The sequence below is a fragment of the Rhinolophus sinicus genome, chromosome X, assembly GCF_036562045.2.
Source record: "Rhinolophus sinicus isolate RSC01 chromosome X, ASM3656204v1, whole genome shotgun sequence".
Lineage (NCBI taxonomy): Eukaryota > Metazoa > Chordata > Mammalia > Chiroptera > Rhinolophidae > Rhinolophus > Rhinolophus sinicus.
Genome location: NC_133768.1, coordinates 1717760 through 1729943, shown reverse-complemented (window position 1 = coordinate 1729943; position 12184 = coordinate 1717760). Strand labels below are relative to the sequence as shown.

Sequence of the window (12184 nt, the reverse complement as noted above, 5' to 3'; positions counted from 1 at the left end):
AGGGCTCCGCTTATGGCCCACAGGGCTGAGGGGCAGCATATAACATGGCTGAACCAACACTCATTGCAGAGACCTCGGAGAAAAGACTGAGGGAAGAAGGCTGAAAATGGTGGTTTTAGCCCTCACTGCTGAGCAGAGAACGGAAGCCTTAGGCACTGAGACTAGCCGCCCCCTCCCTACCCTCCCAGAGCTCGCCCTGTCCCCACCTGCCCAGTGCTAGAAACAGAACAATAGCAGTGTCAGATCAAAAGAACAGCATGTTTGCTGTTTTGAGAAGTGTGGACCGGAGACACAAATTCCAGGCCCAACTAGTTCCGGCAAATGGGAGGGAACTGTGGAAGCAGGACCGGCTGTGGTGCTGGTCGCCACCATTGCTCTGGGCCACCGCTCACATCTCACCCTGCCCTTGACCTCACCTATCTGGGTGGATCTCTGCAGGAGTAAACAGAACTGCTGAAACATATGGCTCTGAATCTGGAGCTGGAAGAGCTTTGGAATATCAAAAGCTCTCCACATACCCACAGGGACACTGTGCCCTGTGACATAGACGAATTGTTAACAGAGGAAAAGCCCGTCTCCAGGGAATACCCCAATTGTGTGAGAAGCTGGAATAGTGCAGAGAAAACATAGCACTACCGAGTGGGAGAAGAAAAATAGGCTACAGTCGGAGAGAAAATAAAACATTCTACCAACAAGTACTGGAAGACAAAAGGAAGATCGCTTCCTATCAACCTGTTGCAGAAGCCACTCCTATAGATGTCTAGGAAGAGAAATAGTAAATCAGTAATTGCAATGAATAACCAAGGCAACAAGATAGCTCAGAAAGAAAGTGAAAAGTCTCCAGAAAAGGCACTTAAAGATACAGAAATATATGACTTAAATGACAGAGAATTCAAGATTGCAGTTCTGAAAAAACTCAACGAGATGCAAGAAAACACAGATAGGCAGTTAAATGAACTCAGAAACACAATCAAAGAATACCATGAGCATTTTACAAAAGAGATTGAAATTTTTAAAAAAGAACCAAATAGAATTTCTGGAGATTAAGAACACAATAGAAGAAATTAAGAATGAAATAACCAGCTTAGGTAGTAGAGTTGATCAAATGGAGGAAAGAATCAGTGACATCGAAGAAAGAAACCTGGAAATTACACAGACGGAAGAAGAAAGAGACTTGAGACTTAAAAGAAATGAAAGAACTCTATAAGAACTTTCTGACGCCATCAGAAAGAGCAATATAAGAATAATGGGCATACCAGAAGCAAGAAGAAAGAGAGAAGGGAACAGAGAATATATTCAAACAAATTGTCAATGAGAACTTCCCAAACTTGTGGACAGACCTGGACCCTCGAATCCAAGAAGCAAATAGAACACCTAACTACCTCAATCCCAACAGGCCTTCTCCAAGGCACATTGTACTGAAGATGTCTAAAATCAATGACGAAGAAAGAATCCTCAAGGCAGCCAGAGAAAAGAAGACGGTAACTTACACAGGAAAGGCCATTAGATTACCATCAGAATTTTCAGCAGAAACTCTACAAGCCAGGAGGGGGAGGAACCAAATATTCAAACTATTGAAAGAGAGAAATCATGAGCCAAGAATAATATATCTAGCGAAGATAACCTTTAGATACGAAGGAGGAATAAAGACGTTTCAAGACATACAGAAGCTGAGGGAATTTTCTATACACGACCTCCACTAGAAAATAGTAAAGGAGGCTATCGACCACCATCAACAGGGACAATTTGTGGCAACCAAAACATAAAAAGGGGGAGAGTAAAGGCCTGAACCGGAATATGGGAATGGAGAAAGTAAGCGTGCTGAAGAAAATGGAATACTCTAAATATCAAACTTTCTTTTACATAAACTTAAGGGTAACCACTCAAAAAAATCCAGAACTGAAATATATACTGTAATAAAAGAAGAAACAGAGGGAAACATCATAGAATACCACCACACAGAAATAATAGACAACAACAAAAGGCAAAGAAACAATGGAGACACAGCCTTACCAGAAAACTAAAGATAGAATGACAGGAAATCCTCACATATCAATAATCACCCTAAATGTAAATGGACTGAACTCACCAATAAAAAGGCACAGAGTAGCAGATTGGATCAAAAAACTAAACCCAACCATATGCTGTCTCCAAAAGACACATCTCAGCTACAAGGACAAGCATAGACTCAAAGTGAAAGGGTGGAAATTGACACTCCAAGCAAATGGTACCCAGAGAAAATCAGGTGTAGCCATAATGATATCAGATGAAACAGACTTCAAGGTGAAAAAGATAACAAGAGACAAAGATGGACATTTCATAATGGTGAAGGGGACTGTACAACAAGAAGACATAACAGTCATCAATATTTATGCCCCCAATCAGGGAGCACCAAATATACCAAGCAACTACTAACAGAACTAAAGGGAGAAATTGACCAAAACACAATTATACTAGGGGACTTAAATACATCATTGACAGCTATGGATAGATCATCCAAACAGAAAATAAATAACGAAATAGCAGCCCTAAATGACACATTAGATGAAATGGACATAATTGACATTTATAGAGCACTTCATCCTAAAACATCAGACTATACATTCTTTTCTAGTGTACATGGAACATTCTCAAGGATAGACCATATATTGGGATATAAAATCAGTCTCAACAAATTTAAGATTGAAATCATACCAAGCATATTCTCTGAACACAAGGCTTTGAAATTGGATATCAACTGCAAAAAGAAAGCGGGGAAAAACACAAATACATGGAGATTAAACAACATACTTTTAAAGAAGGACTGGGTCAAAGAAGAAGTTCGAGGAGAGATCAAAAGATACATAGAAACAAATGACAATGAAAATACATCCTACCAAAATTTTTGGGATGCAGCAAAAGCAGTTTTAAGAGGGAAATTTATCTCATTATAGGCCTATCTCAAGAAACAAGAAAACTCCCAAATAAATAACCTCATGTTACACCTTAAAGAACTAGAAAAAGAAAAACAAGTGAAACCCAAGGTCAGCAGAAGAACGGAAATAACAAAAATCAGAGCAGAACTAAATGAAGTAGAGACAAAAAGACAATAGAAAAAATTAATGTGACAAAGAGCTGGTTCTTTGAAGAGATTAACAAAATTGCCAAACCCTTGGCTAGACTTACTAAGATAAAAAGAGAGAAGACACTAATCAACAAAATCAGAAATGAAAAAGGGGAAGTTATCACGACAACACAGAAATACAAAGGATCATCCAAGAATACTATGAAGGACTATATGCCACGAAATTCAACAACCTAGAAGAAATGGACAAGTTCTTAGAAACATATAGCCTTCCAAGGCTGAACCATGAAGAACTGGAAAATCTAAACAGACCGATCACCAGTAACGAAATTGAATCAGTCATCCAAAACCTTCCCAAAAGCAAAAGTCCGGGACCAGATGGCTTCACTAGTGAATTCTACCAAACCTTCAAAGAGGATCTAATACCAATCCTGCACAAACTCTTCCAAAAAAATTGAAGAAGAGACAGTACTCCCTAACTCATTTTATGAGGCCAACATTACCCTGATACCAAAACCTGGTAAGGACAGCACAAAAAAGAAAACTACAGACCAATATCTCTGATGAATACCGATGCAAAAATCCTAAATAAAATTCTAGCAAATCGAATACAACAATGCATTAAAAAGATTATTCATCACGACCAAGTGGGGTTCATCCCGGGGCACAAGGATGGTTCAACATCCAAATCCATCAATGTGATACATCACATAAACAAAATAAAGGACAAAAATCATATGATTATATCAATTGATGCAGAAAAGCATTTGACAAGATACAACATCCATTTATGATTAAAACACTTAATAAAATAGGTATAGAAGGAAAATACCTTAACATAATAAAGGCCATATATGACAAGCCCTCTGCTAATCTCATAATTAATGGAGAAAACTGAAGCCCTTTGCTCTACGTTCAGGAACACGACAGGGATGTCCCCTATCACCTCTGCTTTTCAACATAGTGTTAAAGTCCTTGCCAGAGCAATCAGGCAAGAGAAAGAAATAAAAGGCATCCAAATTGGGAATGAAGAAGTTAAATTATCACTTTTGCAGATGACATGATGCTATATATAGAAAACCCTAAAGACTCCACCAAAAAGCTATTAGAAACAATCAACTAATACAGTAAAGTTGCTGGCTACAAAATCAACATACAAAAGTCCATTGCTTTCCTATATACTAACAATGAAATCTCAGAAAAAGAAATACAAAAAAAATTCCTTTTGCAATTGCAGCAAAAAGAATAAAATACCTAGGAATAAACTTAACCAAGGATGTGAAAGACCTATATGCTGAAAACTATAAGACATTTTTGAAAGAAATTGAAGAAGACACAAAGAAATGGAAAGACATTCCATTCTCATTGATTGGAAAAATCAACATAGTTAAAATGGCCATATTATCCAAAGCAATATACAGATTTAATACAATCCCCATCAAAATCCAATGGCATTTAAAAAAAAATAGAACAAAAAAATCATCAGATTTGTTTGGAACCACAAAAGACCCCAAATAGCCAAAGCAATCTTAAGAAAAAAGAACAATAATGGAGGTATCACACTTCCTGACTTTGGCTTGTACTACAGGGCTACAATAATCAAAACAGCATGGTATTGGCAGAAAAACAGACACATAGACCAATGGAATAGAATTGAGAACCCAGAAATAAAACCACATAAATATGGACAGATAATTTTTGACAAAGAAGCTAAAAACATACAATGGAGCAAAGACAGCCTCTTCAATAAATGGTGCTGGGAGAATTGGATAGCCACGTGCAAAAGAATGAAACTGGACTGCTATTTGTCACCATGTACCAAAGTTAATTCAAAATGGATCAAAGACTTAAGCATAAGACCTGACACAATAAACTGCATAGAAGAAAACATAGGTACTAAACTTATGGACCTTGGGTTCAAAGAGCATTTTATGAATTTGACTCCAAAGGCAATGGAAGTAAAAGCTAAAATAAACGAATGGGACTATATGAAACTTAAAAGCTTCTGCACAGCAAAAGAAACCATTGACAAAATAAAGAGGCCACCAACTGAATGGGAGAAGATTTTTGCAAACAGTGCCTCCGATAAGGGGCTAATATCCAGAATATACAAGGAACTCATGCAACTCAACAACAAAAAACAAACAACCCAATTGAAAAATGGGCAGAGGACTTGAAGAGACATTTCTCCAAAGAGGACATACAAATGGCAAATAGACATATGAAAAATGCTCAACATCACTAATCATCAGAGAAATGCAAATCAAAACCACAATGAGATATCACCTCACCCCAGTCAGAATGGCTATCATCAACAAGACAAATAGTAACAAGTATTGGAGAGGCTGTGGAGAAAAAGGAACCCTCATACACTATTGGTGGGAATGCAGATTGGTGCAGCCGTTATGGAAGGCAGTGTGGAGGTTCCTCAAAAAATTATGAATAGAATTACCATATGATCCAGCAACCCCTCTCCTGGGTATCTACCCAAAAAATCTGAAAACATTTAGAGATAAAGACACATGTGCTCCAATGTTCATTGCAGCTTTGTTTATGGTGCCCAAGACATGGAAACAACCAAAATTTCTGTGTATAGATGAATGGATACAGAAGCTGTTGTGTATATACACAGTGGAATACTATTCGGCGGTAAGAAAAGATGACATAGGAACATTTGTGACAACATGGATGGATCTTGAGAGTGTAATGCTGAGCGAAATAAGTCAGAGAGAAAGAGCAGAGAACCATGTGATTTTACTGATATGTGGTATATAAACCAAAAACAACAAAAGATCAAGACAAACAAATGGGAAAGAAAAACTCATAGACACAGACAATAGTTTAGTGGTTACCAGAGGGTTAGCGGGGTGGGGAGTGGGAGTTGAGGGCAAGGGGGATCAAATATATGGTTTTGGAAGGAGGACTGACTCTGGGTGGTGAACACACAATTGGATTTATAGATGATGTAATACAGAATTGTACACCTGAAATCTATGTACTTTTACTAACAATTGTCACCCCAATAAATTAAAAAATCAATGAGGGACCCCGATGGCTGTCGAATCCACACTGACTCAGTATCAAGGGCTACTCCTAGAAAACCCTCGGATCTCATTAGAAACTGTGCGCACCGTGAACTAAGCCACTTTATTGCCAACCGAGGAAGGGAATCCAGAACATAAGTGTATAGAAATTATCAACGAGGTCTATGCCACGAGAACCGACCTCCTGGACAGCCCACATCCTAAACCGGACCTTACTCTGTCTGGTTACCCTACTGACAGCAGCAGCTTCCTGAGGGACTAAAAATGTTACATAGGGTATGTATTAACTACCATAGATGACATCTCGAGGCAGGGGCACTTCCATTGGGATGGTCGGCCCAACGGGCAGAACTATGGGCACTAATAAGAGCCCTTACTCTATGTGAGGGCCGAAAAGTCAACATCTACACCAACCCTTGGTATGCCTTTGCAATCATCCATATACATGGGGCTACATACAAAAAAGAGGCCTTCTTATCGTGGAGGGAGAAACTATTAAAAATAAACAAAAAATTCTTAAGCTCCTACGAGCTATTTGGCTACCCCAGCAAGTTGCAGTTATCCATTGTCGGGACCACCAGAGAGGCAATGAGGTCTCAGCAGTACGAAGCAGGCTTGCCAACACCATGGCCAAATCAGTGGCGATGGGAATCCTAGTGAACTATTCTTGGTCACTAACACTACCACCACGTTCCTCCCGTGGTACACAGAAGAAGACCTTAGATGGGCCAAGTCAGAAGGGGCCACCAGGTTGCCACAAGGGTGGTGGCAGTTGCACGATGGAAGACTTCATCCCAGCCCTGCTTGGTCCTCAAGCAACCACTGAATATCACAATTTAACTCACTTAGGAAAAACTGATCTCAAAGGCCTCGTAACCAAAAACTGCTACATTAGCCGGCTGTCAACTATTTGTAAGTCCATCGGAGAACACTGCGTCACTTGTGCAAAGAACAATCCAAAGTCTGGTCCTAGCCATTCCCGGGATTCAGAGAAGTGGTACCGCACCTTTTGAGGACATCGAAGTCGACTTCACTGACATCACAAACTGCAGCAGCATTAATTATTTACTGGTCCTGGTCTGCACGTACTCCCAAGTGGGTCGAAGCCTTCCCCGCTCGGACTGAGAAGAGCCGCCAAGTAGCTAAGGTCCTCCTCAGGGAAATTATTCCCCGCTATGGGATTCCACTTTCTATCCACAGTGACAATGGGCCGGCTTTCATAGCAGAACTCCTCCAGAAGGTAACCGGAGCCATGGGCATCAACTGGAGACTCCATACAGCATATCGACCCCAAAGCTCAGGGAAACTTGAATGCATGAACCGTACCCTCAAGGAGACATTAGTTAAATTCCACCAGGAGACCTCCCTAGGGTGGATGGACCTCCTACTGCTATCCGTCCTTCGGGTGCACTGCACCCATGGCAAATCTGGGTTCTCTCCCTTCAAAATTATGTTCGGGAGGCCCCCTCCCCTGCTAACCACTCTCCCTGGTGACATTCGCTAGCTCGGGTTCTCCAGCTTCCAAAACCAGATGGCTGTGCTAGGCAAGGTCCTCACAGATGTACGTGCTTACATTCTGAAATGGCCCTATTTCTCTCGGGGCCCTAGCACACCCTTTTACCCAAGGAGACCAAGTCTGGGTCAAAGATTGGAAACTCGAGCCCCTCCAACCATGGTGGACAGGCCCTCACACTGTTATCCTTGTTACTCCCACCGCTCTTAAAGTTTCAGGCATCGCTCCGTGGATCCTTCACACTCAAGTTAAAAGAGCCTAGTCGGAGGATGATACCTGGGTCACCCAACCTGACCCGGCTTGTCCACTCCACCTGACCCTCAAGAAATAGCTCGGATTAGCCTCTCCGTCATCTGCCCAGCCTCCGTCTTCACTGTTATTGGACTCCTATTGTTTCTAGCCTTAGTTGGTCTTGTTGCATCCTCCCCACCGAGCTGGTCACCACTGGAGAAGGGACTGTTAGGGTTCTACTTCCTGTTCTGGCTGCTTGCTTCCTCTCCCTAACCTGTCTTAGGCAGCAGCCATGATTTGGCTTTTTCTCATACTGTCTCTTCCCCAGGAAGGAATCACTACCTCCCCTTCCTGTCCCTCAGGCTGCTGGGGAAAATTCGCTGGCCACCCATCCTTCGCGTACTTTACTGTCATGCCCTTGGAGTGTTACACCACAGCCTCCCTCTGCTACGATGGGTCCAAGCGCTATTGAACAGGAAAAATCACTAGCCCTAACTGCCCAGGCGCACTAGGACGACAAGCATGTTGGACCTATCTTACCTACATCGGTCATTCTAATGGGGGAAGAGTCCAGGACCTGGCCCTCGCCCAACAAATCAAAGACAAGGTCCATCAAGTTGCCAACCTCTCTGTCGGGAATCACCCCCTTTACCGAGGTCTCAACCTAACCTCCCTGCAGAGACTAACCCGAGTCCCTGATACCTCGCTGTTCACCCGACACCTGTTGAACACCACCTGTAGCTTGTGGGCAACCACCTGGCTAAATGCCACTCACCCTGCCTCCATCCCCGCCTGCTGGATTTGCCTACCCCTCACCTAGATCAGTTATATTGGAATCCCAGACAACAATACTAGCCCAAACAATGTCACCGATAGCCTCGGGCCAATAGCTGCCCAAATCCCAGTGGCCTCCGCGCCCAACTATACCTGTATAGTTTCCCCCAGTGTCATTTCCTGGGGTTAAACTACAGCCCTCCTTATGCGACCATAACCTCTCAGTTTCCTCAGGTGCCCCATACTATGCCTCGCTTGATATTTTTCTCCTCTGTAATGGACTTGTTTTTTGCTGTGTACATTCCAACCTCACCAATCCTTGCATCCAGATTTTCCTCACCCTCGAGGCCTCTCTGTATACGGACTCTGAGCTGGCGGCCAGGCTTACCCCGCGCCTGAAACATGTTGCAGCAGCCCCTTTCCTACTCCAGGCAGGCATCTTCTCTGGGGTCGCTACTGGGACTGCCGGGCTTGGATCCTCTGTCAGTTTCTATCACAGGCTCTCCCAGAAACTCAATAATGACATGGACCATGTAGCGAATTCCCTCAGTACCCTCCAGTCCCAACTCAACTGCCTTGCAGCAGTCGCCCTACAGAACAGGCAGACATTAGACTTACTCACTGCCAAGAAAGGAGGCACCTGTCTGTTCCTAGAGGAGATTGCTGTTACTTCATCAACCAGTCGGGGATCGTCACTGCTAAAGTTCGTGAACTCGCGACCACATCCAGAAATGCAGAGACGACCTCCACGGCTCTTGGGGACTCAATCCCAGCTCGTGGCCCACTTGGCTCGTACCCCTGGCCGGCCCACTCCTCACGATCCTCCTCCTTGCTACCATTGGGCCATGCATAGTTAATGCTGTCATATGTTTCATAGAGACCTCTGTCACCCGTCAGGCTACAGTCCGGATCCTTGCCCTGCGGGGTTATCATCCTCTTAGCCAATATGATGATTGCTAAGTTGTTACCATTTACGATCATCAATAGGGGGGACATGATGGAGAAACTGACTTAAAATGGTTTCCTGCCACATGGAACTGACATAAAATGGTGGACCGAGTAGAGAGAGAAGTCCCCAGCCTAAGCCCCAGCCCACTTCCGCATAACCCCCTCCAAGCCACACCAGACGACACCTACCCCTTCCCCGACTCAAGGAAGTCCCCAACCCATAAAAACCTCCTCAAAGCCTTGCTAGGGACTCAGTATTTTGGGAAGGATCCCACTGAACCCACCGGTGTAATAAAGCTGACTCTCCTAAGTCTTCTTAGTGCGACTTGGGTTCTTTCCAGTCCTGGTATCCGGAACACCACAACTTTTTCTCTACTTTTTATCTCTCCCCCAGCCTCATCCATGTTTCTGACAGGTTCCCTGCTATCAACACATGGAAAAACCACAGCACCAGCTTCACACCTAAAGTTATTATTCCTGTCCCTTTAGTCATGCTCTTTCTACACCATTTTCACTCAGCCACCAGGATTAACACAGTTGTTAAAGTTAGTAGTTAAAAAGAATTTGCAAATTTGACTAAGCCCTCTCACTTACTGTTCAAAATATCCTTTTAGATTTGTCAATGAAGGTTACCAAAACCAGGAAAAGAAATAATAGTGTAGCAGTGGCACTATATCTTCTAGTTAGAGATTTAAACTTCTAGTGTAATTTGATTTAACAGTTTAACATGGGACTTTTTTGAAATTTTTTCTTTTCTTTGTTTCCCTCCCCTCCTGCCAAACATTGATCACTCTGTTTACTATACATATACTATGCATGCCAATTTCAGTTGTTCTGTTTACTCCAGACCAGTATCAATGGTTCTGTTTAATCCAGACTGTAGGCATACCAGGTTCAATGATACTGTTTCCTAAAGGAAATCTCTAGGACACTGACTTGAAAGAAGTTTTACATCTGCATTAGATACACTCCTATCCCTGAACAAACCAACCTCTGAGAAGTGCCTTTTCCAGGATTTGTCTGACCAACGTCCACTTTCTTTAGTTATGCCTCTCCTTACCTGCCTATAAAACTTTTTGGCCATGCTGGGGGTGGGGGTGGGGGGGAAATGGCCTTTGGACAGAGTCTGCCACCCTCCCAGAGTGGCATTTTGAATAAACCTGCTTTTCTTCCTACCAACCTCATCTCTGGAGTTTTGGCTTTTGTGCGGTGAGCATCTAGATCTTTAGCATGGTAACAATAGTAAAAAAAAACTACAATCAAATTAAAGGTGTATTAACCATTACTTTAATTTCCCACTATGATATCCCAAATGGTAAGGCTCTCATGGAATAGTTTTTGCAGAAATGTTTTAAGCAAAAAAAGCTGACTGCTGTGTCAGACTTTGGACAAGTTAGAAAAAATAAAATTTAAAGCAATTTGCCCAGGAAGACTAAATGAGAAGCTTTTCCTTCAGTTTTCTCCTCAGCACTATCTTTATGTTTTCAAGTTGAGTTACTTCAGAAATGTCATTAACAATGATAACACTCCAGCTCCAAGACTTGGAATAATTTATGCTGTGGATGAAAAAGGGGCTACATATTAAACCTGACAAGCGCAGGAGACTGAAAATAACCACATAAGATGGCGTGAGGATAAAAAAAATTTAAGTGTACCATGGCAGGAAGTCACATATGTAGCTTCCTTCATAAAGTTAATCTGTGCCTTTGAACAAGCCTGTCTGTTGTCTTTTGTACACCTAAGATGACATCCTTAGAATGTCAGTAATCCCTTTTTCTGGACTGGAGCAGGAAACTGCAAAATCTCTCATTATTGTTCTTGTCCCTTGATTAACATCTCTATGTGAACTGTTAACTATCCTGTACCACCTATGTGAAAGAAGTACCTGTTTCTCCAATTTACTTTTATCCAATCCCAGAGATTTCCCCGTTTGCTTTCTCCCACCCCTTTAATCTATCACCAGTGGATTTCAACCTTCCTCTTTTGATTTTATGTATAAAATAAGCAGCAAACTGCCATTTCACAGAGCATTTTCTCAATTTGTTGCAATTTTGCTTCCAGCAATTGTCAGTTTGGCTCAAATAAACTCATAAGCTTTCTCTTAGGCTGGATGTTTTTCGTCAACAATGCTTACAAAGAATCCTTCAACAAATACATGAAACAATTAACAGGGCACAGACTGGCATTCAGTAGTCATGCTACCTGTTACTTAATGAGACGGGGATTGTAATGGTGGCACTAAATCTTCTATTTTGAGATTTGGATCTCTGGTATAATTCAAATTAACAAGTGTAATTTAGCATGAGACTTTTTGCTTTCTTTCTTTGCTTTCTTTCTGCAAGACCTTAACCTCCTTCTTAACCTGCTTCTCGTATACATTTACTATGCAGAAGCTTTCAATATTTCTATTTACTTCTGGCCCAGTGCTGGCCCTGTGACTTGGGAGATGTTTTGCATCTGTATGGGATCCACTCCTGACACCAACTTAAATATGCTTAACTGCCCCTTCTTCCACCCCATTGGACAAAGCCAAACTAATAGAAAATTCCACGTCAGGCTGAAGCAATTTACATTACTGGTTAGCAAATATAAAACTTGAGACTAAACAAA

At 42.1% G+C, this 12184-nt stretch overlaps 1 protein-coding gene across 1 annotated transcript in view; it reads left to right on the top strand.

Moving 5' to 3' along the window:
- LOC141569723 (centriole and centriolar satellite protein OFD1-like) overlaps nucleotides 1-12184 on the top strand; it is an 80745-nt gene that overhangs the window by 59008 nt on the left and 9553 nt on the right. Inside the window, exons 19-20 of the mRNA XM_074324075.1 lie at nucleotides 7205-7348; nucleotides 8956-9418. Coding sequence (XP_074180176.1) covers nucleotides 7205-7348; nucleotides 8956-9418 — 607 coding nt within the window. The remainder of the gene's footprint in view (nucleotides 1-7204; nucleotides 7349-8955; nucleotides 9419-12184) is intronic.